The 25,777-nt window shown below is 45.1% G+C and overlaps 1 protein-coding gene across 1 annotated transcript in view; it reads left to right on the top strand.

Moving 5' to 3' along the window:
- The window catches only part of si:dkey-54n8.4 (coiled-coil domain-containing protein 92), a 44,908-nt gene that overhangs the window by 4,099 nt on the left and 15,032 nt on the right, over positions 1 to 25,777 (top strand). The window contains exon 3 of the mRNA XM_034169352.1: positions 24,124 to 24,171. Within this exon, the coding sequence (XP_034025243.1) occupies positions 24,124 to 24,171 (48 nt within the window). The remainder of the gene's footprint in view (positions 1 to 24,123; positions 24,172 to 25,777) is intronic.

Here is a 25,777-nt window from a genome sequence, read left to right as displayed (position 1 = left end):
CAACAATTTTATTTAGTTATTTGCTGAAAATGCCAGGTTGATGTGCATTTGGAGGCACAAATAGACACAACAAGGGCTTCAAAATATACAGATTCCCTTCAGATCTGAACAGAAGAAAAATTTGGGAAAATAAAATCAGCCATGTGGGATGGAAGCGACTTCATCGTCAAAGCTTTGAGAGGTAAATTTATTGTTTAGTCCCATGTACAGTAAAACTCACCTAAACCATCATCGTATAAACCAGATAGTCACAGTCACCGGACAGAAAAGTCACAATGTTTTTATATTGTTTTCCATGTAATAAACACTGTATATAACAGATTTTGTATAACGGATTTTCACTCACATCAGATAAAATGTCCCGTCCGATCGCAATGTATTTCCATTAAAAACCCAGAGCAGTTTGGATGTGCACAGTAACAGAGATGCAAATTATAGTTCAGCGCTGACACTCGCCAATTTGAGTAAAGTGTGACCAGAGTCATTTCCATGATTAAAAGTCCAACCGTCACACCGTGCTCAGACTCTGACCCGCAGCCTGACATGCACCTGTTAAATCAGATACAAAAGGCTGTGGTTTGACACTTTTCTGCTTTTACTGCTTCGTCTGCCATCATATTATAATAGTTTTTGCAGTGCGCATGCTGATTACAAATGGAACAGAAAAGTGCGCACGTTTAAAGCACGAAGTTGGTAAAAGAGGAAATTGTACAGCTTACCTTTGATTTGGAGGTGATGATTGTAGAAAGAAAAGCTTGTTGAGGGTCAAATTAGGCCACAATAAAGCATAATCCAGAGACGGAGAACTTTAAAACCGTCACACGTCATTGCATGACATGGAGTTACAGAGCTGCAGAAGTATAAATCAGGTTTTAAATTAAATTAATAAAACTTTAAAACTGTCACGCACGTCATTGCATGACACGGAATTACAGCTGTGCAGCTGCATAAATCAGGCTTTAAATTAATTAAATAAGTCATCATAAATTGTAAATCTTATAGCTTAACTATTTTTTTTATATATTTTGATAGTACCTGTATCTGGATTTGTTGCTGTATGTGGTTAAATTATTAAAAAAAAAATTGTTAAACATAAAAGGTTCATTCAGTAGTTCAGCGCAGTTGGAACCAAAATGGTGCCCTGTTCTGAGTGGACGCCACTCTCTCAATTAATGACAATGACATACCCATGTGTTGCTAGGTTACACCACAGTCATGTTACACTTAGACAATTTTCATAAATAGCTCGAATGTGGTCGCCTGCTGTCTACTCTCATACTGAGAGTGTCCAGCGAGCAGTGTTGGATGTTCGTGTGTGACACCTGGAATTTGGCCGACACCTGCCAAGAGGGGGCTCAAATGGGCACTCGTATGGCAAGCTCTGTCTTTCGGCCGCTTGTGTGTGCGAATAGTTATAGCAACAGGTGTACGAGGCGTTAGAGGTAGCTCCGATTTTTCACGAATGGCATGCAATTCCTCCTTTGGGCACTAGTCAGCTTCAATCGTGTTATGTGTGAAGGGGCCCTAAAATCAGTATTTCTTTTCCCCTCATTAAGCTCTAGTTGTACGACTGTGCATATTATACCATCTGTTTTCACTCATTAAAGTGTTTTACTACCATTTAAAACAAGATTCCCAATCAGTAATTTCATTCATACTTTAGTTAAAATAGGTTTTTAAAAGTCAACAAATTGGTGCAGGCCCTGAAAAACAGCAGTTTCATTTCATTTAAAGGGACAGACACACAAAGTCAGTTAAAGATCAGAAAATTATTTTATTTATTTTCCATTGAAGACATTTTACTTATGTTTTTCAGCAGATTTTGTTGTTGTCCATTTGGCTGCTCCCATTTTGTTCATGGTCGCCACAGCGGACAGAGCTAGATACACATTGGTATTTGGAACAAGTTTTACGATGGATGCCCTTCCTGACGCAACTCCAGTGTTACCTGGAGAAACACACAGCCACTGGTGTTCCAAAGAGGTCTCCCATCCAAGTACTAATGAGCCGCTGCACTGCTTAGCTCCTGAGATCTGATGGGATCAGGCTGACACTGTTGGGAAAGTTTAAGTACACGGACCCACAACAGGGGGCGCAAATGAACGGACAATAGAATAGGTCAAATAACAATACTTTACTGTTGCGAACGTGCACAACAAACACAACAGATTCCACAATAGATCAAAGGTCAAATTACAAGGTGTCGTGTGGGCAGGCTCGAAGATAGGAGACGCCTGTCCAAAGCAGAACCGGAACCACACGATTTCCTCCGCCACCAGACCCCGGGAATACTGGAGCCGCCAAGTCCCGAACTCCCAGGTGGCCACTGCCTCCGCGTGTCGGACCTGGTACTGCTGGCGAGGAACAAAAACACAATTAAACGTGGGTGCGTCTGCACCCAGCAATCTGCACGGCAGGGAAGCTACCTCCACCTCTCGTTGGAGAAAAAGTCTGTTATCACTCACAAAAATCACAACAAAAAGGGCTTTCTATCAAGCAGTCAGGCTGAGGATATTACCTTTCAGGTAGAACGATATCTCGGCAAAGAGGTGGAGATGACGTCTTGCTGATATACCGATGCAGATCAGATGAGTGGTGACAGCTGTCACAGGTGATGAGTGTCAGCTGTCACCCCGGCTGCTCCTGTGAGGCGGCAGCGCCCTCTGGTGCCTGGAGCCCGCACTCCAGGCAGGGTGCCCTCTGGTGGTGGTGGGCCAGCAGTACCTCCTCTTCAGCAGCCCACACAACAGACACAGCGCAAACCAGCTGCATGTTTTTCAGCAGATTGAATCCCTTTTTTCCTCAAAAAGGTGAAGGAATAATGCCTCACATTTGTAAATCTGAAAGAAGTCAAAATTTGTCTGTTTTTATTAAGTTAATCAACCAATCATAAACACAAAAATCTGATTTTGCTTAATTAGTTTACCTCTTCTGACTGAAAAATTATCATTTTCACATCCACTTCCATTGTTGGTTTGTCTTTTAGTGAATATCATTATTTAATAATCTGCAGGATTGTCTCACACTGTCCCCATAACAGCCTGCAGGAAGGATTTAACAAAATTTTTAATGAACAGCTTGATGGGGATTTTTTTTTTTTTTTGCAAAGAGGAAAATCCCAAGACCTTTCACGGGTGAAGTTTTTGACTTTGCATTAATGCATCAAATGTGTTCCCAGACAGAGGTCGGTAATTACATTTTGGAGCTCCTAACAGAACTTGTAGGCCGAAAATAATTAATTAATTAATTAATTAATTAATTAATTGCCTGCATTTGATCGACCATTTGATCACTTTTGAGTGAATCCAGCAGCCACACGGGCTTCCGTGTTAATCTAATGTACGTCTGAAGTGTCAGTCGATGACAGACCGTGAAGACACGATGACATCATCCCACAAGTCCTGGTGATTACATCATTTCCAGTTTGGGAGCTAATGGATGTCTCGTCCATTTAATCAGCCTTAGTAGCCATGCAAGTGCACGCACACACATGCACTAATTTTAACAATACTGCACGTGTGAGGACATGAATTTAATACCTCACCTTAAATGTAGACATGTCCTGAAAACCACATCCTACCCTGAAAACTAATCCTCCTCCAAGGTCAGCGTGCAACCAAGCTCCACTAATGTTTGATTGTCTTTAGATGGATTTATTTGTTCCTTTGGTTTTTGTCAGTGGTGAGGGAGGCCTTGGCTTAAGGTAGTGTTTATTCAGTTATTAAGCGTACTTGTAGCGATAATCATTTATTAAAGCAACAGTGTGTATGATAAATAGGATAAAGCATTCATAGCCATATGTTCATTTGTTTAGAATTTACCTGCAACAATGAATCGATGTGTTTTCAGAAGCTTAGAATGAATCCTTCATATCTACATGGGAGGACGCCCCCTCATGGAGGATACTGTAATCTGAATGACAGCATGTCATAGTATGAAAATGTAAATTACATTCTCACTTATGGCATGCAAAAAAGTCACAATGCACTCACACTCACTCATCTTCAACCGCTTATCCAAGATCGGGCCACGGGACAACAGCTCCAGCAGGGGACCCCAGATTTCTCTTACCAGGCCACATTGACCACCTCTGACTGGCGGATCCCGAGGCGTTCCCAGGCCAGTGTGGAGATATAATCTCTCCACTTAGACCTGGGTCTCCTCCCAGATGGACGTGCCTGGAACACCTCCCTAGGGAGATGCCCTAGGGGCATCCTTACCTGATGCCCTAGACACCTCAGCTGGGTCCTTTTAACACGAAGGAGCAGTGGCTCTACTCCAAGCTCCCCACGGATGACCCAGCTTCTCACCCTGTCACCTAGGGAGACACCAGCCACCCTCCTGAGGAAGCCCATTTCAGCCGCTTGTACCCGCCATCTAGTTCTTTCCGTCATGACCCAACCCTCATGACCATAGGTGAGAGTAGGAATGAAGATTGACTATTAGATCGAGAGCTTTGCCTTTTGGCTCAGCTCCCCTTTTTCATCACAACAGTACGGTAGAGTGAATGCAACACCGCCCCTGCTGCGCAGATTCTCCTGCCAATCTTATGCTCCATTGTTCCCTCACTCCTTCACTTGGGGCAAGACCACATTCCCTACCCGGAGTAGGCAATCATCGGTTTCCTGCTGAGAGTCACAATGCCTCCATTTGAAAACAAACTGTATTGAGATGGATTAAAATCAGTTCCTCATCACATTATATACTTCTAGAAAAATGCAAAGGCACAAATATATGAGACTCACGTATGACCACATTGATATTTTTGTCACTGATTTGCTTCCATCTTTCTTGTATTCATGGAGGAGATTAAATGTTAGTACATTTTTATTTAGGGCTTTTGTTTGTTTTTTTGTTAGCTTGTTTTTGCTTTTGAGTGTGTCCATTTGGTTGTACCACAGAGGATCCTCCATCTCTATCCACCAAATTTGGTATAGATCTAAGATTTTTGTGATCCACATACTGACAAATTTTGTACCAGATACCCTTCCTGGAATGACTCCAAATCGACAAGGAGAAAAAACCTAATGTTCATATTTTTGTTTTATTATTGATTGATTGATTGATTGATTGAGAAAAGGCAGTACAGTGGATTAGTAGTTAACACTGTTGTCTCACAGCAAGAAGGTCATAGGATCGATTCCCACCTGTGGCCTCTCTGTGTGGAGTTTGCATGTTCTCCCTGTGTTTGTGTGGGATCCCTCCAGGTGCTCCGGCTTGCTGCCACATTCAAAGACACGCAGGTTAGGTGAATTGGAAACTTTAAATTGTTCGTAGGTGTTTGTGCAGATGTAAATGTGTTTGTCTGTATGTGACCCTGTGACAGACTGGCGTCCTGTCCAGGGTGTAGCCCGCCTTGAGGTGCCCTGACACTCTTACAGCTACTTTGATCACGCGTTCTCTGCCGTGCAGGAGAGTAAACTCATTGTAAACTGTTGTGCGCAAAGAAAATTTTGAAATGTTCAATATCTCCATCATGCATTAATTACGTGAACTCCACGTGAACATTGCACATACAGTTAAAAAATCACTGTGTGTGAGTGCGAGTGATTGCATCAGTGCACATGGCAGCTCATCTGATCGATCAGAACGAGATGTTAAATCTGTCATAAATATACTTTTACAGCTGCTCATGAGAAGGACAACCTGGTCTTTTGGCAAGTCTTGCTTCAGCAGCACGAAATAAATATACGTTAATCTATTGGTTTGTGATATTGTGATGAAAAGCACCTCATTTTCGTGACAGCAGCACAAATTCATTCTCATTCATTCCGTGATGGCTGCACGAAATTAAAAGTGAAGCTGGGGGGTCGGGGTGGTTATGGTTAGGGGGGGGGAAGGAGTAAGATTAGTTTATGGTTAAGGTTAGGTTTGGGGGTGGGAGTAGGGTTAGGAATAGTGAGTTAAAAAAAAAAGCTCCGTCACGAAAATTTGACTAATTTCGTCACGGGAGCACGAAAAAAAGAAACGTGAGACTGGGCCGGAGAAGGAATGAACATGCAACTGTTTTACCAAGCCATTACAATATAAACATTACAAATGATTCCCTTTTAGACTGTTCTAAATATGTTCTCCACCTCATGAAGCGCACAAGAGAGAGAGAAAAAAATTCCAGCTGAAACGATCCTCTGTGATTCTGGAAGCGATTAGAGGTGTTTTCATCAGCCAAACTCTTGAGAGTAAATGACTAATCCACTACTAAATAATTATTTTTTATACGCAGCATCCAGCACACAAAACTCTGCATCCAGCGGACCAAAGCACAACATCCAGCTGGGACCACAGCAGGTGGGATTGTCATGAAAAAGCGCACGACAGTGCGGAGCCAAAATGCGTGCAAGTGTCAGGGCACCTTTACGCCCTATGACTGCTGGGATAGGCTGCAGCTCCTGCAACCCCATCTTGGATAAGCGGTTGACATTGACTGTGGATGTGTGTGTGAGATTGAAAAAAGTAAGGCACATATGAGACCAAGATGTGTGGATGCGCTGATTTTTCTGTTGTGGCATCCGTATGTCTTGGATTTCTTTACTTGGTGACAATATCCTATTTTATTTATTTGCTTTTGGTTGCATCAGTTTGGAGTCACCACAGAGAATCATCAGTTTCCATCTCACATGAATTTGGTACAGAACTCCAATTTTTTATGATCCAGATATTGACTGAGCACAAGTTTTCTACCAGATACCCTTCCTGACACACCTCCAGATCTCCAAAGAGAAATAACATAATTGTTTGTTTGTTTACATGGGGGAAAGCAATACACATATGAGATTCACATATGATCAAATTGATATTTCTGTCATTGTTTTGCTTCTGTGCATCCTGTATTTGTGGACTTGGTGCCTTATTATTATTATAATTATTGTAAAGTATCCAAATATGGAAATGGACCTTTTGTTCACTTTGATCAGTGAGCAAAAAGTGAAACTTTATGATGGATGACAGAATTGATGTTGATGCAAATCACTGTTAGATTGAATTGTTAAACCCAAATACAGAGACACAGGCGATGCCATATTCTCTCTCTCTCTCTCTCTCTCTCTCTCTCTCTCTCTCTCTCTCTCTCTCTCTCTCACACACACACACACACAAAAATATCCATTATGATTAATTCAAAGGTCTCATAGCTGTACTAATCCATGTGAGACGGTTTTCCCTTCAGTACAAGCAGTCATGTTGGGGGAGGGTGTGTGTGTGTGTGTGTGTGTGTGTGCGCGCGCGCGCGCGCGCGTGCGTGCATGCATGCGTGTGCGTGTGTGTGAGTGAGAATGAATGATGGCTCTCATCCAGTGTGACGGTCGAGGAGAAAGAAATGGATCATCCTCCCTCTCTTAGCAGTCACATCTGGTGTGTGCGTGTTACTCTAGTTATGTCGACATGTTGTGAGGACACAAAACTGTGAAAACACTGTTGTGTGGACTCACTTCCTGCTTTGTAAAAAGATTATTTTGATAGTAGATGCTAGCCCACATGGCTCTTCTATAGCTTATCTTGTGTATTGTTGTTGTTGTTGGTGGTTTTAGTGTTTGTATTAATGCAGCCACTAATGGTAGCATACAAATAATGAATTTTTATGAGTTCAATGGTACAAACATTTCATGAGGTGAAAGCTGGAACATACCATTCAATGAGGCGAAGCCGAGCCAAAAATCACGTCAGCTTTTCATCTGAACAGCTCTTCATGCATCCAGATGGCTTACAGCGGAGTGGATTTTGTGCGAGTGTGTGTGTGTGTGTGTGTGTGTGTGTGTGTGTGTGTGTGTGTGTGTGTGTGTGTGTGTGTGTGTGTGTGTGTGTGTGTGTGTTACAAGAACTAGCACCGTCAGTTAGCATTTTGGTGTTCCACTGGTGCTTAACAGTCCCACTTGAACTTTAAATTGAAGTCGAAAATTGTGACGATGTAGTCCGTGATGCCGTCCACTGACTTCAAGCACTTCAAAAAACAAAACGTGTTCTTCAAATTAAAAAAAAAGACTGTGTAGTTCCTCAGTCCAGTGAAAAATCACATCAGAAATTTGCCCAGCTTTTCATTCTAACATCATCCTAACAGCTCTTCGTGCCTCCAGACAGCTTACAGCGTAGTGGATTTGTTTTGTGTTTTTGTGCGTGTGTGTTAGAAGAATTAGCAGTGTCATTTAGCTCCTTCTAATTGTTGGCTGCCAGCAAAACAAACTCTGCAATGTTTAGCTAACACCGTCCCCGGTAATGTGAACACACGCGGTGGTCAGGGCGTGCAACAGCACATTTCATATAGCGCCAAAATTGCACGCTAATAAAAGAACTATTGCATGGCTGATGAGAGATTATGGACTGTTGCTGTCGCTTTAAGGACTGCCCACGGAGCGGGACGTCGCGATGTGCTCTGAGCCGCCACTGTCTGCCTGTTTCGAGCTGAAAACTTCCAAATTTAAGCCTCTGTTGACCCAGGACGTCGTAAGAGAACAGAGAACTTTCAGGAGAGGTCGGGATCAGCAGTTTATCCGGACATTCCACTGTTAAAGGAGATTTTGTAATGAAAGAAAGTGCGGACGGGTCCACGCGTCGGGACACAGCCGGTGCAGGGCGCCGCCACAGGAAAAACACCTCCGTTGGAAGCACGAGGGTTCAAGGTTGGCTGATGTAATCGCACGTGATTCAAATCCATATAGTTTTTGAAAAAAATAAAAAGGTACGTTTCTTTATTGACAGACCTTGTAAAAGCCAGTCACCATTTGCTTTATTATACAGGTGTGTAGTTAATAAGTAAAATAATCTCCAGGACGATTCGCGCGCGCACGTAAAATAAAAATAAAAAGAAACTCCGCTCCATGCTGCCGTGGTGCTGCTGCTTGCTCCAAAAACTCTGTCATGATTGTGAAATAAAGGACAAAAGAGACATATAAGTCCTGCTCACAGGCTGCTACCAGATACAGGACATGTTCACATCTTCAGTCAAACTCCAGACATCTCCATGTCACCACATATTCAGTCCCTGATTGGTCATCGCGCCACAACGAGACGAAAAAGTTCAGATTTTTGAACTTGGGGAGGAGGGCAGCGCGACGTGAGGCGACGCAATATCACGCAACAAACGCGCAAAACGCTCAAAATCGCTTCACTCGCGTCGTTTCACTCGCCTCCATCGCGTCGCGCTGTGCGGTTTGGCGCCAAAACGCGTCCTTACATAGGGATTACATGGCAACCTGTGGCTGCAGTCGCTCGCGTCGCGCCCGGTGTGAACGCGGCATTAGTTTAAGATATTTTTTAAGCCATAAAAGTATGCATAATTAATGGCATTGTCCCTTTGAGTGACATCTAGTCTGTGCTGATAAGCGTAGCGCTGGTTGCACCAAGGCTGCTAGCTGTGACTTCTAGTTGTTGTGGAGGACTTTGTCTATCCTTTATTAGCATTTTATTACAAATATCTGTAATAATATAGCTTGTGTGGTTAATTGTCCTAATGGATCATCCAAGATGTCTGGGCTCCAGTATTTCCATTGAGTAAAATTGCACTTTTAGCAGCTATCGGTAGCTTGATGATGTTCAGTATAGTCAATCCATGATTACTGAGAAAATAAGCAGGTCATAATTTTTTATGCCCACACCAAACCAAGCTGTTATGAAAACTACCGCCAGTCTCCAAAAATATGATTTATTAAACACCCGAACCAAAATTAGCCTGTTAGCTTAGCTTGCTTGATAACGCAAACATGAGGGAGTGTTCGGGCTTCATTTATCTCACCCAGGTCACACATGGTCTCCCCCACGCTCCATCTCATTATCTGTTTATGGGTTGCTCTTGAGGTAGGCAGAGTAAGCACTGCCAACATGGCAACACTCAGACAGCACTTTTTGGCCGCAAAACAGCTCTTCTGGGTCTTTATCAAAAACCTGTAGGTGATGTCACACAGGGTTTGTCCAGTATAAATACAGTCTGTGGGCAGAACAACACAATTTGCATCAAATGTGCAATTACATTTGTAAATGTCAAGTGTCTGTTTTATATGATGTTAATTCACACATGCAATACGCAATAAATAGGTGTCCGGATAGCAACTGTTGTTTAAAATATTACAGTCATACTTTTGACAGGATGCAGTGTACCACCAATAGAAAGTAAAAATTTACAGGCAGCACACTAGGTGGAGCTGTTTCTCCTGATCAGTTTTTGTATGTTGGATTTACATCCTCTTGTTTCTCATTTTCACAAGGTTCTGTTTTCTGCACAGAATTGTTTTACAAGCTAATGATCAATTTAATACCATATTAGCATATCAAAGTAAAATGAAGAATGACAAAAATGCATCTTGTGTGTTGTGAGTGATGTCAACTCAGTTGGTGCTAGTGCAAAGCATAAACAAAGTGTTGTGGGTGTTTTGGAAAGTTAGGATATTATATAGGGTTGGATTAGTCAATGAATGTAAAAAAACAAAACAAAACAAAACAGGCTGCTGAATGGCAAATATCTATTTTCCAGTTATGGTGAGGCTACTGAAGTTTTTTTTGGTGTGGGGGGGGGGGGGTTGAGCCACTTTAATACACACTCTAGAGCCGCCAATGGTCAAATCCTCCCTTTGGATCCCAAGCCTGTATTTCCTGTATTTTTATTGCATTGATCAGGTTTCTTTTATCTTACTCGTCTGATTGCCATCAAATTTCATGCATTTACCAACACTGGAAATTTTTTGTAATTACAACCTGAATGCTTATGTGGATATTTTTGTTTTCCTGTCATCTTCTAACGTCATGACAAGAGTTATTTTCAGAGCTGCATGTGAACTTAAAGGGAGTGCAAGTGTCACATCTGATGCACTCTGCAGGTGGTGTCCGTGTTCGCCGTCAGCTTGTTAATGTGAAACCTGGAAGGACGTCGAGAGGTCATGCTGCCTTTGTGGTGTGATGACCTCTTTTTATTTTCTGAATGCCCCATCTCCTCATCAGCAAAAAGCTGTGCACCCTTGCATCTCCTTGAAAAATAAGCAACTTTAATGCTGTGTTCCCCAAAAGAGGGATTTTTCTCTGTCATAATGTGATTATTGTGCGTGTCTTCATGGTGATAAATATGTGTGGCTTTGAATGTGTCTTTGCAGCGATGAAACACAAACCTGAATGCTCAGCGTGTCTGAAGGAGATAAGCTCTAACTACAAAGTGTTAGATGTTGCTGATGCTTCATTTTTCATTGCCTGATTGGGATTTAATTTTTTTTTTTTTGTTACCCCTTAAATGTCAGCAGAGCTCTGGTGGAATCCGCCGCCGTTGCTTATCTATTGAAAACATGAATAAATCGCTCATAAATCAATTTGATGTGCTTCCACTTATCCTATTTGAGTCTCGGGGGTTTGGAGGAGATGCTGGGTAACATCCTGGAAGCGTTCCTAATCCAACAGAGGGATAGCACTTTCAGACAGCAACGTTAATGAGCAATTTAGAGCCATTAATTTGTTTCAGCTGCAGGATTTTGTACTGTGGGAGAACCACAGAGTGCCACCTACAGGGACAGACACAAACCACAGGTACAAGGTTACAGAATCAAATGCCATATTAGCTCTGCTTGCTGAGGTTAGATGTCACATGCTGAAGGTGGATATTTCACAGACCACAGTTTTAAATACGCCAGTGTTGCACACCGAACGGTCTCCCCCTAAAAATTGGTCCGTCTGCCTTCACTGCACATATGTCATTTCAAACCACAGCAGCACGTCTGAGGTGGAGCCTCTTCACCCAAAGCAATCAAATGGATTAATGGGATCATTAGCTATCAGATGACAAGAAAAACCTCTTAACTCATTTAAAAGTCAGCTTTAAGTAGAAATGAGGCCGTTTTAAGCAGAAACTTAGCGAAACTCTGTGATGCTTTGAAATGGCCGACGTGCAGTGAACGCATCAGAAAGCAGCTCGTGTAGGCGCAGAGCTCTGATCACTTCCTCCATCTTTTATTATTGAATTATATAACGGCTGAGTGGATCCTTGTCTTGACACATGGATGACATGGATTATTTGTCCTATTTGTGTTGCATTGCATTTAGAGTGCAAATTTGGTTCCATACTTTTGGTACCATTGCACTCTGCGCACACACACCTGCATACACATGCACACGCACACATACACACCCCTGTGCACACATACATGCACACAATGCGCGCGCATGCACACACAAAACAAATCCACTGCGCTGTAAGCCTTCTGGAGGCTGTTTGCAGGAAGTTAGAATGAAAAGCTGGACTAATTTCTGACTTTTTTTTTCACTGCACTGAGGAGTGCACAGTCTTTTTTGTGGCACATTTCTAATAAATATATGAAGAGTTCAAGCGCGAAACCCCCTAAACGCCACACCCACGGAAAATGAGATAACCATTGCAAGTGAAAACTTACTGAGGCTCCTATCCGATAACAAAATCAATTCTGCTGCAGCACCCCATAAATCCTGTGGAAAATGCAAGTCAAGATGCGGTTTGTATGCAGAACCTCATAAGCGCCAACCCAGTTTGTGTGCAAAACCACATAGTGAACAGCGCACCACTCACTGACATGTATCTCGGTCACGTGACGCAAAGATTGCGGCGCCCACAAGAGCTTCTCTGATGCTGCGTTTACACATAATGATGGCACGTCACCAATGCCACGAAGTATACATTCTTGGCTGCTGATCATGAATGTGATGATTTGAGGCAGAGGCATCAGGTGTCCTCAGGACCTGCTGCAACCTGTTACCATGCATTATGATTAATGTAACATGTTGGTGGAGCATTATCAGGAACCATTACGCACGGTCAAGAATAATGTTCTGCGCTGTTGCGCGCTATTGCAGCATAACAGCGCAGCGTTAAGTTCTGTCACGTTGTGAATGAGGTAAATTGTCTCCACACACACCCATATTCGTCCATCAGCTGATGAACAATTCAAATCGCTCCAGTTTGCTCCTTTAAATCCACACCATAAGAACTTTGTGACTGCATGCTTAGTTGGGTTCTGTGCCATGGAGTGGCGCAGAGAGGAAGAGGAGACGGAGAGAGCCACATGTGTGGCTCCATGCGGCTCTCATCTCGCTTGTTTTCCCAAACATCAGGCACATGCAGCAGGTGGAAGAAGTATGTCCTTCTTCAGCATACTGCAGACATGAAACTGAATGCAGTACAGCAGGGTTGAATTGTGCGCATGTCAGAGAAGAACGCTGTCACGCTCTATTAAGGATCATCACTAATTAAGATGAATCAACACGCACAGTTGCGACCTCCACGACATGAGGCGAAATGACAGTGGTGCGTGACATTCATGGAAGAATTTTTGACAGCCAAAAACATGCTCCATGAAAATCACGAATATCACACACCAACATGCACTATTAAGAAACCTATTTAGATGCATTAAGTGTTGTGTGGGCCGCCAGAAGAGGAGGTACTGCTGGCCCACCACCAGAGGGCGCCCTGCCTGAAGTGCGGGCTTCAGGCACGAGAGGGCGCTGCCGCCATGGACACAGCCGGGGGTGACAGCTGTCGCTCATTACCTCTTGACAGCTGTCACCCATCTACTCAACATCATCTCACTCCATAAAGACCAGACGTCATCTCCACCTCGTTGCCGAGATATCATACTTCATTGGAGGTAATATCCTCAGCCGTTTTGTAATTGCAATATTTGTATATTGTGAGTGTTTGCAGGAGTACCAGTTCCTCCGTCGGTGGAAGCTGTGAGAGCGCTGAAGGCACTCTTTTCCCCTGAGGAATCTACAGAACTCTGCAAGTTATTGAGTGAGAGGTGGAGGTGGCATTCCCACCGTTGTTGTTACTGGGTGTACACACACCCACACTTGACTGTCTTTGTTCTTCGCCAGCAGTACCAGATCCGACAGTCGGGGACGGTGATCACCTGGGAATTCGGGACTTGGCGGCTCCAGTATTCACCAGGTTCTGGGGCGGCGGAAATCGTGTGGTTCCGGCTCTTCTTAGGACAGACGTCTTCTATCCTCGAGCCTGCCCACACGTCACCTTTGTGTATTGACTGTTATGATATTCTGAGATTGTCTGTATGTTCGTTGTGCACATTCATAACATTAAATTGTTATATTTTGGCTCATCTATTGACCGTTCATTTGCGCCCCCTGTTGTGGGTCTGTGTCACTACACTTTCCCAACATTAAGTCATGTTAAGAATGTCAGGAATGTGCCAAGAATGACGCAAATATGACATTCATAACGCATACTGCCTATGAGTAAACGCAGCATTAGCGTACATTAAAGTGATGGACTTACTGAGTTTTGCAAACAAACTGAAGGTGGAGATACCAGGTTTTGCAGCCAAATCTATTAAAGGCTGCTAATTAACACATGTCTGAATAAGGGTTGATTTTTGAGATTCCGCTGTTTTGTTCAGTGCACCATAACCATTTCATAACAAGAAAGAATGATTCATGGAGATGTACAACTTCCATCAGGTAAATATCCTTATTTAAAGCAAGAGTGGTCTGGTGGAGATACAGGGTTTTGCATCTGAACTCTTCATATATAGCCCCAACTCCAGTAAAACACATCTATGCAAGATAATGTAATTTAATTGAGTTGGGACTACATATATTTATTAGATGGAATCTAATCCAATGAGTCAGTTTTATATCACACAAACAAATGACCCATTGGATGACCTCAGTTCAATTATGAGCAGGATTTCCAAACCTCAATAGAAATGCAACATTTGGTGAGGGGAAACGGGAATACAAATGAGGACAAAATCATTAGCCCCCCATAAAATTTAACATTTTCTTCAAAATGTTCCCAAGTTGCTTTTTAACATAGGAAGGAATTTTCTACACAGCATCTCCAAACATCCTAGCTTTATCTTGAATGCCTACATTATTTTACTTTGCACACAGAAACAAAACTATTTCACAAAAACCAAAAACTACCAGGGTCAAAATTATTAGCAACTCACACACGCTAATAATCAATTGTGTGTCCTTTTTGTTGGACATTTGCTCAATCCGCCACATTGTGACTTAGACTTAAGGGATTCGTGCTCTTTTGTCCTCTTATGTGATTATCAATATGTTTGATCCTCCGTCTCAAAATAAGGGTTCTCAAACTTGTTAACCTGCGCTAATAACCAGTAGACAGCCTATAGGGGAACAACCACTGATTCCCGATTCTTTTTTCTTCAGTCTTCTGGCCATGCTGCAAAATGCAGTAAGTACATCCCTTTTTGGTGACTGTGGCAAAGTGGCAGCCTCCATGAGGTGATGGGCTCTGATGTAGATATGAAAAGCTTATTGTAATCGAATGAAAACCCATCAATTCATTGTTGCAGATAACTATACACTCCCGAAAAGAAAAATATGAATGCAATTTAATTATATGTATGTAAAATGACAATAAAGTATAAATAAAAATATATTCTGTTTCAGCTAAGAAACACCCCTAAAACCTACACAGCTTTAAGGATTACAATTTCTGATTTCAAAGTCTTGAATTTTCAACAGCAGCTCTGGAAACTTGTCACAGATATTTAACCAAGTTCATTAACTTGCTGTGTGTGTAACATTGAAAGTGTATAGTCAAAAGGGTGCAAAGCTCATCTGAGAGTGTAAAAGTTGATCCACAGTATCATATTACGGAAGCGTATTGCATTCACTGGATAAAAAAAATGTGACCACTGATGTCGTAATTACGAGAAAAGATCTCATAATTATGAGAAAAGATCTCGTAATTACGAGAAAAGATCTCGTAATTACACCATCAGGATGAGAGTAATTGAGTAATTGAGAAAAGATCTCATAATTATGAGAGCTTTTCTTATATGAGATCTTTTCCCATAATTACAAGATCCTGATGTCGTAATTATGAGATCCTGATCTCGTAATTACGAGATCAGTGGTCAAATTTTTTTTATCCAGTGAATGCAATACGCTTCCGTATCATATAAGCAAGTATTCAGTAAAAACAAAGTACATAACAGAAGAACTCAAGAAGATTTACGTTTTTTTTTTCTCAAATTCGGTAAATCCAGTTAAAAAGTAGCAGTAGTATCCACACTTTTGTGCAAAACCGCATATTACTAATTACTCTGAACTATAAGCCGGCATTAAAATATAGCTTATTTGTTCTCAAATACAGTAGCATCGCAATTAATAGTTTAGGCACATCACACATTTAATTAACAAGGTTATGCGTAAAATCGCTGTTTGATTTATATTTCTTTTAAACAAAACATGTAGCCAGTAGTTTTATTTAATTTAACAGTGATTTCAGTGAGTCATGGTTGTGATGCTTATTGATGTTACAGTAAAAGTTATTTTTCTTCACTGTAAGATGTGATGTAATAGGAAATTAATTAACCAAGTCTGATACACTTTCTTTCTTTGATGTGAAATTTCATATTTAACCTCATAAATGATGTATGAATTATCTGAAAATGTGCCAGAAACTGCATCACCCATCTGTCACATTAACCCAGCAACAGAGAAAAGCAACTGACAATAAGAGCATGGCTCTTGATACAACCCCAATTCCAGTGAATTTTGTTGTGTGGGCCGCCAGAAGAGGAGGTACTGCTGGCCCACCACCAGAGGGCGCCCTTTCTGGAGTGCGGGCTCCAGGCACCAGAGGGCGCAGCCGCCTCACAGGAGCAGCCAGGGTGACAGCTGTCACACATCACCTGCAACAGCTGTTACCAATCACCTGATCAGCAGGGGTACATCAGCAGGACGACATCTCCACCTCTTTGCCGAGATATCGTTCTACCTGGAAGGTAACGTACCTCAGCTGACTGTTTTGACAGTATCCTTTGTGACTTTGTGCATTATATTGTGGACTGCTTTTCCAACGAGAGGTGGAGGTAGCTTTCCTGCCGAACTGATTCCTGGGTGCAAACGCATCCTCAGTTAATTGCTTTTTTGTTCCTCGCCAGCAGTACCAGGTCCGACACGCGGAGGCAGTGGCCACCTGGGAGTTCGGGACTTGGCGGCTCCAGTATTCCCGGGGTTTGGTGGCGGAGGAAATCGTGTGGTTCCGGTTCTGCTTTGGACAGGCGTCTCCTATCTTCGAGCCTGCCCACACGACACCTTTGTGAATTGACTCTTGTCTATTGTTGCAATCTGTTGTATTTGTTGTGCACATTCACAACAGTAAAGTGTTGTTATTTGACCTACTCCATTGTCTGTTCATTTGCGCCCCCTGTTGTGGGTCCGTGTACCTACACTTTCCCAACAGGATATCTCGGCCAACGTCATGGACCCCGTGGGGCATCAACCGGCTGTTGAACGGCCAATGGAAGAGCAGGGCTCACAGGCGTCTGCAGGAGGAATGATCGGTGAGTTGCAGCGAATCCTCACCGCTTTTACGGCTCGGCTGGATCTGATGACCGAGCAGAACGTCCTCCTTAACCGCAGGGTGGAGGCTCTCGCCGCGCAGGTGGAAGCGCACCCTCAGGGCGCTGCTGCGGCTCCCCCTCCTGTCGATCCTGTGCGCAACAGTGACGTTCCACAGGTCATTCAACAACCCCTCCCACCTTCCCCGGAAGCATACATAAGCCCTCCAGAGCCGTACGGGGGTTGTGTGGAGACATGCGCGGACTTTCTTATGCAGTGTTCGCTCGTCTTCGCACAACGTCCCGTCATGTATGCGACTGATGCTAGTAAGATAGCTTATGTAATTAATCTGCTTCGCGGCAAGGCACGCGCTTGGGCTACAGCGCTTTGGGAGCAAAATTTACGGCTCCTTCTGATATATGATGGGTTTGTGAGGGAGTTCAGAACAGTGTTCGATCACCCAAATAGAGGAGAGACCGCTTCAGCCGTGCTGCTGTCAATGAGACAGGTGCGCCGGAGCGCAGCTGTTTATGCAGTCGACTTCCGCATCGCGGCTGCGAGGTCCGGCTGGAATAACACTGCCCTCCGTGCCGCCTTCGTAAACGGACTGTCGTTGGTCCTGAAGGAGCTCCTGGTGGCCAAGGACGAACCGCGGGATTTAGACGGGCTTATTGATCTCGTTATACGATTAGACAATCGGTTAGAAGAACGCCGTCGGGAACGAGACGAAGGGCGTGGCCAGGCACGCGCCATCCCTCTCCCTTCCAGTTCCGATCCAAGTTCCGCCCTCCCCACGCTCCACGGCCTCTACGCTCCGTGTGGTTACAGCTCCCCCTGCTGATGAAGCTATGGACACGAGCAGGGCCACATTTAGGGCACCAGATAAACAGAGGAGGCTGGCCCGCAGAGCGTGCTTTGTTTGTGGCTCAATAGAGCATCAAGTGAGGGACTGCCCCGAGCGGTTAAAACACCAACGCCCGCCCCTAGAAACTGGGTTAGGGGTGGGTCAAAACATTCACGTGGGACATACCCATATTGCCACACGACTCCCAGTTGCAATCCTTTATGAGGATTTAACCCTGAAGGCCCCAGCACTGGTGGACACGGGCTCTGAAGGGAATCTGTTAGACAGCAGATGGGCCAGGGAGATAGGGCTCCCTCTGGTGGCGCTTACCTCGCCTGTGCAGGTGCGGGCACTAGATGGCTCCCTACTCCCTCCGATCACACATAAGACACCACCAGTAACTCTGGTGGTGTCAGGAAATCACCGGGAGGAGATCGAGTTTTTTGTGACTCCTACCACCTCCCGTGTGATTCTAGGGTTCCCCTGGATGTTAAAACACAATCCCCGGATCGATTGGCCGTCCGGGGTAGTGGTTCAGTGGAGCGAGACCTGCCATCAGGTATGTTTAGGTTCCTCGGTTCCTCCCGGTTCCCAGGCTAAGGAGGAGGTCAGAGTCCCGCCCAATCTAGGGACGGTGCCGGTGGAGTACCATGACCTTGTGGATGTGTTCAGTAAGGATCTGGCGCTCACCCTTCCCCCCCACCGTCCGTACGATTGTGCCATTGATTTGGTTCCAGGCGTTGAGTTCCCATCCAGCAGGCTGTACAACCTCCCACGACCTGAGCGCGAATCAATGGAGACCTACATCCGGGACTCTTTAGCCGCCGGGTTGATCCGGAATTCCACCTCCCTGATGGGTGCAGGTTTCTTTTTTGTGGGTATAAAAGACGGCGGACTTCGTCCATGCATTGATTATAGGGGGCTGAACGAAATCACGGTTCGTAATCGATACCCGTTGCCCCTGTTGGATTCAGTGTTCACGCCCCTGCATGGAGCCCAAATATTCACTAAGCTAGATCTTAGAAATGCGTATCACCTGGTTCGGATGCGGAAGGGAGACGAGTGGAAGACGGCATTTAACACCCCCTTAGGTCACTTTGAGTACCTGGTCATGCCGTTCGGCCTCACAAACGCCCCCGCGACGTTCCAAGCATTAGTTAATGATGTCTTGCGGGATTTCCTGCACCGATTCGTCTTCGTATATCTAGACGATATACTCATCTTTTCTCCGGATCCTGAGACTCATGTCCGGCATGTACGTCAGGTCCTGCAGCGGTTGTTGGAGAACCGGCTGTTTGTGAAGGGCGAGAAGTGTGAGTTTCACCGCACATCTTTGTCCTTCCTGGGGTTTATCATCTCCCCCAACTCCGTCGCTCCTGATCCGGCCAAGGTTGCGGCGGTGAGAGACTGGCCCCAACCCACTAGCCGTAGGAAGCTGCAACAGTTCCTCGGCTTTGCAAATTTCTACAGGAGGTTCATTAAGGGCTACAGTCAGGTAGTTAGCCCCCTGACAGCCCTGACCTCACCAAAAGTCCCCTTCACCTGGTCGGATCGTTGCGATGCCGCGTTCAAGGAGTTGAAACGGCGCTTCTCGTCTGCACCCGTTCTGGTGCAGCCCGATCCTAGTCGCCAGGTAGTGGGTGAAGTGGACGCCTCGGACTCAGGGATAGGAGCTGTGCTTTCCCAGAGCGGGAAGACCGATAAGGTCCTTCACCCGTGTGCCTATTTTTCCCGCAGGTTGACCCCGGCCGAACGGAACTATGACGTCGGCAATCGAGAACTCCTTGCGGTGAAAGAGGCTCTTGAAGAGTGGAGACATCTGTTGGAGGGAACGTCCGTGCCATTCACGGTTTTCACTGACCACCGGAACCTGGAGTATATCAGGACCGCCAAGCGGCTGAACCCCAGGCAAGCCCGCTGGTCACTGTTCTTCAGCCGTTTTGACTTCCGGATCACCTACCGTCCCGGGACCAAAAACCAGAGATCGGATGCCCTGTCCCGGGTACATGAAGATGAAGTCAAGGCGGAGTTGTCGGATCCACCGGAACCCATCATCCCGGAGTCCACTATCGTGGCCACCCTCACCTGGGACGTAGAGAGAACCGTCCGGGAGGCCCTGGCACGAAGCCCGGACCCCGGAACTGGGCCGAAGAACAAACTATACATCCCACCAGAAGCTAGGGCTGCAGTCCTGGACTTCTGTCACGGCTCCAAGCTCTCCTGTCATCCAGGGGTGCGAAGAACCGTGGCAGTTGTCCGGCAGCGCTTCTGGTGGGCGTCCCTAGAGGCCGACGTCCGGGATTATATCCAGGCCTGCACCACCTGCGCCAGGGGCAAGGCTGAACATCGCAGGGCATCAGGACTACTCCAGCCGCTGCCTGTGCCTCATCGCCCCTGGTCCCACATCGGCCTGGATTTTGTCACGGGCCTCCTGCCGTCCCAGGGTAACACCACCATCCTCACGATAGTGGACCGATTCTCCAAGGCGGCCCACTTCGTGGCCCTCCCGAAGCTCCCAACAGCCCAGGAGACAGCGGACCTCCTGGTCCACCACGTCGTCCGGCTGCATGGGATTCCAACAGACATCGTCTCCGATCGCAGTCCCCAGTTCTCCTCGCAAGTCTGGAGGAGCTTCTGCCGGGAACTGGGGGCCACGGTGAGTCTCTCGTCCGGGTACCACCCTCAGACCAACGGGCAAGCAGAACGGGTAAACCAGGAGGTGGAACAGGCCTTGCGCTGCGTGACTGCCGCACACCCGGCGGCCTGGAGTACCCACTTGGCCTGGATCGAGTATGCCCATAACAGCCAGGTGTCTTCAGCCACCGGCCTCTCCCCTTTTGAGGTGTGTCTGGGGTATCAGCCCCCGTTGTTTCCGGTGGTTGAGGGAGAGGTCGGTGTGCCCTCGGTCCAGGCCCACCTACGGAAGTGCCGTCGGGTGTGGCGTGCCGCCCGTTCTGCTTTGCTAAAGGCCCGGACGAGGGCAAAAGCCCATGCAGACCGTCGGCGGACCCCGGCCCCTGCGTATCGGCCAGGGCAGGAGGTGTGGCTATCCACAAAGGACATTCCCCTCAAAGTGGACTCCCCCAAGCTACAGGACCGTTACATCGGCCCTTTCAAAATCCTTAAGGTCATCAGTCCAGCCGCAGTGAGGCTTCAGCTTCCGGCCTCACTGCGGATCCATCCTGTGTTTCACGTGTCCCAAATTAAACCGCATCACACCTCACCCCTCTGTACTCCGGGTCCGGCGCCGCCTCCTGCCCGGATCATCGATGGCGAGCCGGCTTGGACTGTACGCCGGCTCTTGGATGTCCGTAGGATGGGCCGGGGCTTCCAGTATTTGGTGGACTGGGAGGGGTACAGACCCGAAGAACGCTCCTGGGTGAAGAGGAGCTTCATCCTGGATTCGGCCCTCCTGGCCGATTTCTACCGCCGCCACCCGGACAAGCCTGGTCGGGCGCCAGGAGGCGCCCGTTGAGAGGGGGGTTCTGTTGTGTGGGCCGCCAGAAGAGGAGGTACTGCTGGCCCACCACCAGAGGGTGCCCTTTCTGGAGTGCGGGCTCCAGGCACCAGAGGGCGCAGCCGCCTCACAGGAGCAGCCAGGGTGACAGCTGTCACACATCACCTGCAACAGCTGTTACCAATCACCTGATCAGCAGGGGTACATCAGCAGGACGACGTCTCCACCTCTTTGCCGAGATATCGTTCTACCTGGAAGGTAACGTACCTCAGCTGACTGTTTTGACAGTATCCTTTGTGACTTTGTGCATTATATTGTGGACTGCTTTTCCAACGAGAGGTGGAGGTAGCTTTCCTGCCGAACTGATTCCTGGGTGCAAACGCATCCTCAGTTAATTGCTTTTTTGTTCCTCGCCAGCAATACCAGGTCCGACACGCGGAGGCAGTGGCCACCTGGGAGTTCGGGACTTGGCGGCTCCAGTATTCCCGGGGTCTGGTGGCGGAGGAAATCGTGTGGTTCCGGTTCTGCTTTGGACAGGCGTCTCCTATCTTCGAGCCTGCCCACATGACACCTTTGTGAATTGACTCTTGTCTATTGTTGCAATCTGTTGTATTTGTTGTGCACATTCACAACAGTAAAGTGTTGTTATTTGACCTACTCCATTGTCCGTTCATTTGCGCCCCCTGTAGTGGGTCCGTGTACCTACACTTTCCCAACAGAATTTGGGACGTTGTGTAAAATGTAAATAAAACAGAATACAATTATTTGTAAATCCTCTTCAACCTGTTTTCAATTGAAAACACTACAAAGACAAGATATTTAATGTTCAAACTGATAAACTTTATTGTTTTTGTGCAAATATTTTCTCATTTTGAAATGGATGCCTGCAACACATTTCAAAAAAGCTGGGACGGGGCAACAAAATACTGGGAAAGATGATGAATGCTCAAAGAACACCTGTTTGGAACATTCCACAGGTGAACAAGTTAATTGGAAACAGGTGAGTGTCATGAGTGGGTACAAAGGAACATCCCCAAAAGGCTCAGCCGTTCCCAAGCAAAGGGGTGAGCAATGGTGTGAGGATCATCCCTTTGTGAACAGATGCGTGAAAAAATAGTCAAACAGTTTAAGAACAATGTTTCTCAATGTTCAATTACAAGGAATTTAGGGATTCCATCATCTACAGTCCATAATATAATCAGAAGATTCAGAGAATCTGAACTTTCTATACGTAAGTGGCAAAGCCAAAAACCAACAGTGAATGCCCATGTCCTTCAATCCTTCAGGCGGCACTGCATTAAAAACCAACATCAGATCCTTTACACTGCGTAAAGGATCTTACCGTGTGGGCTCAGGAACACTTCAGAAAACAGTTAACACAGTTCGTCGCTACATCTACAAGTGCAAGTTAAAACTCGACCATCCAAAGCGAAAGCCATACATCAACAACATCCAGAAACGCCGCCACCTTCTCTGGGCCTGAGCTCATTTGAAATGGACAGACACAAAGTGGAAAAGTGTGTTGTCGTCTGATTCCACATTTCAGATTTTTTTTGGAAATCATAGACTTTGTGTCCTCCGAACAAAAGAGGAAAAAGACCATCCAGATTGTTACCAGTGCAAAGTTCAACAGCCAGCATCTGTGATGGTATGGGGGTGTGTTAGTGCCCATGGCATGGACAACTTACACATCTGTGATGACACCATCAATGATGAAAGGTGAGCCTTTTGGGGATGCTCCTTTTATACCCAATCATGACACTGACCTGTTTCCAAACAGGTGTTCTTTGAGCATTCATCAACTTTCCCAGTCTTTTGTTGCCCCGTCCCAACTTTTTTGAAACGTGTTGCAGGCATCCATTTCAAAATGAGCAAATATTTGCAATAACGTTGCAATAACAATAACGTTTATCAGTTTGAACATTAAATATCTTGTCTTTGTGGTGTATTCAATTGAATATAGGTTGAAGAGGATTTGCAAATGATTGTATTCTGTTTTTATTGACACTTTACACAATGTCCCCAACTTCATTGGAATTGGGGTTGTAGACTGGCTTGCCTGCAGTCCAGACCTGTTGTCCATTGAAAATGTGTGGCGCATTAGGAAGCGCAAAATATGACAACGGAGACCCCGGACTGTTGAACAACTGAAGTCGTACATCAAGCAAGAATGGGAAAGAATTCCACCTACAAAGCTTCAACAATTAGTGTCCTCAGTTCCCAAACACTTATTGAGTGTTGTTAGAAGGAAAGATGATGTAACACAGTGGTAAACATACCACTGTCCCAGCTTTTTTGAAATGTGTTGGAGGCATTCATTTCCAAATGAGCAAATATTTGCACAAAAACAATAAAGTTTATCAGTTTGAACATTAAATATCTTGTCTTTGCGGTGTATTCAATTGAATATAGGTTGAAGAGGATTTGCAAATCATTGTATTCTGTTTTTATTTACATTTTACACAACGTCCCAACTTCATTGGAATCGGGGTTGTACTTAATTATTTGTTAATATTAAAATATTATGTTCTCTGTTTTTCAGAGTTGACAAGTGATTTGAATGTGAAGCCTGCAGGTAGAAGCCAAATAGGTAAGTCAATCAATCAATCAATTTTATTTATATAGCACCAAATCACAACAAACAGTTGCCCCAAGGCACTTTATATTGTAAGGCAAGGCCATACAATAATTACGTAAAACCCCAATGGTCAAAACGACCCCCTGTGAGCAAGCACTTGGCTACAGTGGGAAGGAAAAACTCCCTTTTAACAGGAAGAAACCTCCAGCAGAACCAGGCTCAGGGAGGGGCAGTCTTCTGCTGGGACTGGTTGGGGCTGAGGGAGAGAACCAGGAAAAAGACATGCTGTGGAGGGGAGCAGAGATCAATCACTAATGATTAAATGCAGAGTGGTGCATACAGAGCAAAAAGAGAAAGAAACACTCAGTGCATCATGGGAACCCCCCAGCAGTCTAAGTCTATAGCAGCATAACTAAGGGATGGTTCAGGGTCACCTGATCCAGCCCTAACTATAAGCTTTAGCAAAAAGGAAAGTTTTAAGCCTAATCTTAAAAGTAGAGAGGGTGTCTGTCTCCCTCATCCGAATTGGGAGCTGGTTCCACAGGAGAGGAGCCTGAAAGCTGAAGGCTCTGCCTCCCATTCTACTCTTACAAACCCTAGGAACTACAAGTAAGCCTGCAGTCTGAGAGCAAAGCGCTCTATTGGGGTGATATGGTACTACGAGGTCCCTAAGATAAGATGGGACCTGATTATTCAAAACCTTATAAGTAAGAAGAAGAATTTTAAATTCTATTCTAGAATTAACAGGAAGCCAATGAAGAGAGGCCAATATGGGTGAGATATGCTCTCTCCTTCTAGTCCCCCGTTAGTACTCTAGCTGCAGCATTTTGAATTAACTGAAGGCTTTTCAGGGAACTTTTAGGACAACCTGATAATAATGAATTACAATAGTCCAGCCTAGAGGAAATAAATGCATGAATTAGTTTTTCAGCATCACTCTGAGACAAGACCTTTCTAATTTTAGAGATATTGCGTAAATGCAAAAAAGCAGGCCTACATATTTGTTTAATATGCGCTTTGAATGACATATCCTGATCAAAAATGACTCCAAGATTTCTCACAGTATTACTAGAGGTCAGGGTAATGCCATCCAGAGTAAGGATCTGGTTAGACACCATGTTTCTAAGATTTGTGGGGCCAAGTACAATAACTTCAGTTTTATCTGAGTTTAAAAGCAGGAAATTAGAGGTCATCCATGTCTTTATGTCTGTAAGACAATCCTACAGTTTAGCTAATTGGTGTGTGTCCTCTCGCTTCATGGATAGATAAAGCTGGGTATCATCTGCGTAACAATGAAAATTTAAGCAATGCCGTCTAATAATACTGCCTAAGGGAAGCATGTATAAAGTGAATAAAATTGGTCCTAGCACAGAACCTTGTGGAACTCCATAATTAACCTTAGTCTGTGAAGAAGATTCCCCATTTACATGAACAAATTGTAATCTATTAGATAAATATGATTCAAACCACCGCAGCGCAGTGCCTTTAATACCTATGGCATGCTCTAATCTCTGTAATAAAATTTTATGGTCAACAGTATCAAAAGCAGCACTGAGGTCTAACAGAACAAGCACAGAGATGAGTCCACTGTCTGAGGCCATAAGAAGATGATTTGTAA

Source organism: Thalassophryne amazonica, chromosome 4 (genome assembly GCF_902500255.1).
Source record: "Thalassophryne amazonica chromosome 4, fThaAma1.1, whole genome shotgun sequence".
Classification (NCBI taxonomy): domain Eukaryota; kingdom Metazoa; phylum Chordata; class Actinopteri; order Batrachoidiformes; family Batrachoididae; genus Thalassophryne; species Thalassophryne amazonica.
Note: the sequence above shows the minus strand (reverse complement) of the source record. Positions and strands in the feature narration are given on the sequence as shown.